The sequence below is a fragment of the Thermobia domestica genome, chromosome 10, assembly GCF_964235325.1.
Source record: "Thermobia domestica chromosome 10, izTheDome1.hap1.1, whole genome shotgun sequence".
Classification (NCBI taxonomy): domain Eukaryota; kingdom Metazoa; phylum Arthropoda; class Insecta; order Zygentoma; family Lepismatidae; genus Thermobia; species Thermobia domestica.
Genome location: NC_137463.1, coordinates 231,066,830 through 231,072,829, shown reverse-complemented (window position 1 = coordinate 231,072,829; position 6,000 = coordinate 231,066,830). Strand labels below are relative to the sequence as shown.

Below are 6,000 nucleotides of genomic sequence, written 5' to 3'. Positions count from 1 at the left end.
TGTAGAAATCCATATAACTTCCGTTTTCAATTCTGATCCTCTTGGATCAAAAACTAGAGAAAATGCTTTCACATGGGTTCAGCGTCTGAAGAACAGGTTTCATCTTCGGATTCATCCTTCTATTGCAAACGGAAGTTATAGATCTACCACTTTCGATTTTAACACTAATGTCCATAATTTGGAGATCTACCTTTGTTTCACAATACGCACGCAGGTCACTTGATCATTAAAGGGAAAGTAGTTTTAAATTAATAATAATTTACTCTGTCAGTTAATAGCACTGATAAGACCAAAAAATATTAAACGAATTTCTAAGAAATCGACTAATTATTACCATTATGACTATTACTATTTTTAGTCGCCCTATGTTGTTTATTTGACCCAAGAGGGTATAACCTGAAAAGAAAGGAATTTTTCGTCGTAGTCATCGTTTTCTTCCTTTTAAGTAAATCCTACACGAATTCATCTTTATAAATTTATTTATTTCATTTTGAATAGAAATCAATCAGCCCATTCACACGTTGTTGTTTTGTGGGTGTTCTTAGGTATGTATGTATGTATGTATGTATGTATGTATTATTATTATTATTATTATTATTAATATTATTATTATTATTAGTTTTGAAATGTGTTTTTTTCCCAGACGCAGCTGTAATAGAAATGGTTAGAAGAATGCAAGTATTTACTGTTATATGTTCAGTACAACAATAATTGCACTGATCGCTCAATTCCTAAGATAACATAATACGAGTAAATTATCGGCGAATTCACTTGCGGGAACTTTTTAGATACGCAGTGTTCTATTTTATGGAATATAGGACAACCAGATTTACAATTTAACAGTCTACAAATTTTTATGTAAGGGTTGTTCGGTACCAATCCTCGCAAAATTGTTTGTGCAACAACGCAGTAATAAAAAGGCGATGCTAATGCAAATTATTGCACTACTATGCTAATTATTGCAAACTAAATCGCATATTTTGTGTTGTATTGACGTAAATCGTTACGGAATATGCTTGCTAGTCCGAATGAATTTTACAACAAACTTTTGCTCTGTTAAAGGTTAAGTTGGATATACATTACAGTGATCTTTCACGTAATCATTGTTAACTGTATGAATAAGTTTCGCGACATAAACTGAAATAGTGATCTTATTTTCTCTCCGCTACCATGGTGATAGCCATGTTTCTTTCTTTCTTTTTGTGCAAACATGTAAAGGGATAGATATATTGTAAAGTCTAGAATAAACAGGAATAATAAGTGCAACATTATTGACATTTATAGACTTTTTTTGACGACAGAGTAACTTTGGTGGGAGAGTACATATAACGAATATCAAGATCACTATAAAAAATTTACCAATGAAATATATGTAGTAATTAGGAGAGAAAGAATAATATGTAAATAATGTACTTCTACACTACAGGTGCCACATCTCTAAAGAAAGTGATAAGATAGATATCACATAATTAACGCTAGCACCATTATCATGTAATTCACCGTAAGGGAAAATAGTTATACACAATATAATAAACTCTCTAACGTTCATATTGATGAGCCGTTGGCATACACAAAATAATATAAATATAGAATTTTGCTAAAACAAAAGTCATTACAAACTTTATGAAATAATTCTTATTATATTTATTACGTCCACCCTTTACAATGTGCATAATTAATAATAACTACAAAATTACAAAACAATGTTAGGCTTGTACCCTATCTGTGCTGAAAAAACAATAATAGACTTGTAGCCACATGTATTGACAGTAATTTTCAATATGGACCAATTTCTGATAGGTGGACATGCATTAGATTTTTGCTTCTTCTTCATATTATTATTATTTTAAAAAGAATATCTGTATCAATATTTCTCATACACATAAGAGTACGTATTTAACATACGTTTTACCTAATTGCTGTTTTCTTTTTCTTTGTTTTTTTTATTAAAAAAAACTACAACCAAGTCTTTAAACCAAGACTACTTCCAGGTAATGGATCGTAAGTTAAGTAGTCCTTAATACTTTTTTTTTTTTTTTTTTTTTTAGTTTAACGTCCCGCGATTAAGACCCGAGACAAATGGAGATGGTGATGATGAGATGGATAATAATGTTGGAATGATGAAGGTGTGAGGAGAAAGGAGAACCTCGAGAACACCCCCCTTCCCACACACACACAGTTTGTCCATTGCAAAGCTCATTTAACGGGAGCTGGGATCGAACCAGGGATTCTACGTGCCCAGAGGTAACACCAGTCATATACCACTGGTCACTGGAAAGAAATAATATCAATGCATTGTTTCTGAAGCACATTCTTCCCATTCCTCACTTGTATGTAAGACACATCTCTTACCAAATTGAAATGCTCTTTTCTCTGAGTGCTCTAATCCTTTACAAAGACAAGTTACTTTGTCCATGTTGAAAAAAATCTTCAAGAGTGGCTACTGTAACATTCATTTCTTAATAGTATTAAATTGGACTAACCTTAATGATTCTCTATCATTTAATAACCCGAAATATTGAAAAATGAAGAACTCCCATCTTCCTCAGAGGTGTTTTCTTACCAAAGCTTCCACTACAAACTTCAACCCACATCCTTTCCTACTGCTTTAGCTTGTCATAAGTTTCCATAAACTAATATTCCATTATCATATTTTTTCGTATGATAATATAATCGATAGATACATATCCACTTGTTTTTTCATAATGCATTAATTTGAATTTCTCTAAAATAATTTCTTCGTTTCTTGGCCTATGATTATTGACATTTCAGCATTACCTCTTTGTTAACCACTTAATTATTATTAAATGATAGACATATACCTACGTTAGTTCAAGAATATTTGTAATCATGCTCCAAGTTTAATTTCTTAAGTTGCTATTCAGTTTCTACGTCAATCATATTTATGTATTGCGTAAAACACAACAATTAGTTTCATGGAACTTTTTATCTCAAACGAATAGTTCTCAGCATATGAAGAGAGGTTTCGATTTTTTTCTCTCTTTTTTTGGTAACAATATCTGATCAAATAAAGCTGTTTGATCCCTTTATTGATCTAACTTGAGGATATAAACGAGAAAATAAGTAAGCTGAGAAATGTTTAGAAATTAATTTTGGGCATAATTTATTACATTTGATTCAGCGGTAAAAGTAGTACACGCGATACATTCACCTGTCAGCGTTATTAGCATTCTGGTGTATAATAAACAATTTCTAATATGATTCTAAGATATATATATATATATATATATATATATATATATATATATATATACAGGGTTTTCATAAAGTCTGGACGGATTTAATTTGCTTATAATTTTCATAAAAATGCTCATAATGAAATCAAATAAAGTGCAAACGGTAGCGGAAGGATTAAATTTTTAGTTGGCAACACTGTTAGATAAGCGGCAACTCTGAACACGTTGAGAGAGGGAGAGGGAGGGCAAGGGTCAGTTTCTTACCAAATTCCATCCATCCTAGAGCTCCTTTGTGGCTAAGCGGTTAGCGTACGCGTCTTTGGCGTGGGAGACCCGGGTTCGATTTCCGGCGGGAGCTCATGTGGTTCGGATTCCACGTTAATCAGTAGGTCCACGTCTCATATAGCCTCGCTGCTGAACGGGACGCTAAACTAAAATCAACAACAACAAATTCCATCCATTGTTGTTTCAATGTTGACTGTTAAAAGTAAGTTGTAAGCTGTATTCGTGTGTGTGTCTTTTAAAGAAATAAATAAATGAAAAACTCCTCTGAGAAGACTATTTTTTTTTACCGTATCAAAGATGGCGTCGGTGAAAGAGAAAGCGCAATGTGTTCTGTGGTACGCAGAGCTAAAATCACCAATTCTGGTGTGTCGAAAGTTCACCAAAGAGTTCAAAAAGCCGGCACCGACTGAGAGTGCAATCCGAAAGTGGCATGCTAAGTTCTTGGAGACAGGAAGCGTCCTGGATCGCCAACATCGCCTGCAACAGTGAGCAGGGTAAGGGAAAGCATCATCAACAGCCCACAGAAGTCGAACTCGGAATTCCACAGACAACCGTGTTTAAGATAGCCAAGAAGACGATCAAAGCCAGATTACAGGTAAAAATTTAATCCTTCCGCTACCGTTTGCACTTTATTTGATTTCAATATGAGCATTTTTATGTAAATTATAAGCGAATTAAATCCGTCCATACTTTATGAAAACCCTGTATATATAAAATTAGACTCTAGTCTTCAAATTGTTTCAGTTTAAATCTTGTAGTCACTTTCATGCACTAACACTTCCTGAATCTCTCGTAAAACTTCATTAAATATTATTGTTTTTAATAGACAGTAGTTATTAACCCGTCTTTATTATTATCGTCTTTTACTTCTTTCTCTATTTTAAGTGGTTGCCCGTCATATTTCACAACTCTTGTGTTCCAAGATTTTATCCTTGCTGAGAAGAATATGAGGTAAGGTATACTGGAACTTGCATAGATTGCAGCTGACATACAAAACACTATTCTCCAACCCCATACACTTGGCTGAAACGATAGAAAAATTACAATAATCAAAGCGAAATATGTTCACTATACCAGCCTTTTTAATTTTAATTTTTGTTTTTAAACACTGAGTAATTTAAAATCTGATGACACAGTTTTATTTTTAAGATGATGCCACATTGCTTTATACTTTTGATAATTAAGACACATTACACTGTACGAAGAAAATATTATTTCAGAAAGTGAAATACAATTATTCCATAATCTACATCACTAACTATTTCCACTGTTTTACCTATCTCTCATCATAGCAATGGTTCCATCACGGCACACTGTTTGAAAATAGCTGCAGTACACAGTCATTTTTATTAACTATTGTACTATTGGAAATAATTTTATTACAATAATTTTCAACAATATCTTTCAAATACTAAACTACCTTTTAGGGTGATGTACGAGGCAAAATAGTGAAACCGATTGGAGTTTTACTTGTGAAAATATTGAATTTCTCCTCATTCAATGGTAATACTGGTTGAAATAATAATAATAATAATAATAATAAGAAGAAGAAGAAGAAGAAGAAGAAGAAGGAGAAAATGTGAACTTTAATAAAGCCTTTTAAATTTACCATGTATTAGAGACCTTATATCAGGACTTAGATTTGAATGGAGTTTAGCATCCCTTTTCAGCACCGAGAGACATAGAACTACATGAGACATACATGAGACTACTTTTCGGCACTATATGAGACATAGACCTACAGTAGTATTTGAGGCACTTGGGCTCATTCGGCTGATCGACTGAGGGACGTCACGTGACTAGATGTGTTGTGACGTCACAGGGTCAATATTCTTTTGATTTAGTAGATATACGTTGGTCCTCCTCCGAACTTTGGAAGGAATGCATAGGAATATCCCTTAATTTTGGAAATTGCCAAGTTTAGAAATTTAGTATAATAGTATAGGACTGGGGTATGTATCTCTGTCAGTTTGATTGGTTCATCTCATTCCTTTCTATGGGTAAAAAATTGCCAAAATTTCAAATTTCGAAGGTTTTTTTTTATCTATTTTATCCTCCTTGATGAGACTTCATCACGCTATATTGTTATATTGATGAGCACAGAGATCCATTCTTTTTCATAAAACATGGGTGCATTGATGCACTTTTCTCAAATTTCGGGAGGGGTGCATTAGTCCACCTTTTAAATTCAAGAATTGTCAAAAAATAAAATTTGATTAATATTCTCTAGGGCTCAAATACATATTCCTGTAAATTTACTAAAAACTCCAATGACCAAAGCAGTATATATATTTTAAGAGTATATATATATATATATATATATATATATATATATATATATATATATATATATATATATATATATATATATATATATATATATATATATTAAGAGTATATATATTATGACATTATTGGCAATGGCATAAGAATTTAGTGCAAAATTTTTAACTTTATATGAGAACCTCGTATAAAAGCACTTCTAAGAATTTTTCTCTTCGCCAGCTAACGAATATGT

At 32.4% G+C, this 6,000-nt stretch overlaps 1 protein-coding gene across 1 annotated transcript in view; it reads right to left on the bottom strand.

The window, feature by feature from the left end:
- Positions 1–1,620: 1,620 nt before the first annotated feature.
- Positions 1,621–6,000, bottom strand: part of LOC145663057 (sialin-like) — an 80,853-nt gene continuing 76,473 nt past the window's right edge. Inside the window, exon 10 of the mRNA XM_081729219.1 lies at positions 1,621–4,505. Coding sequence (XP_081585345.1) covers positions 4,302–4,505 — 204 coding nt within the window. The 3' untranslated portion in view covers positions 1,621–4,301. The remainder of the gene's footprint in view (positions 4,506–6,000) is intronic.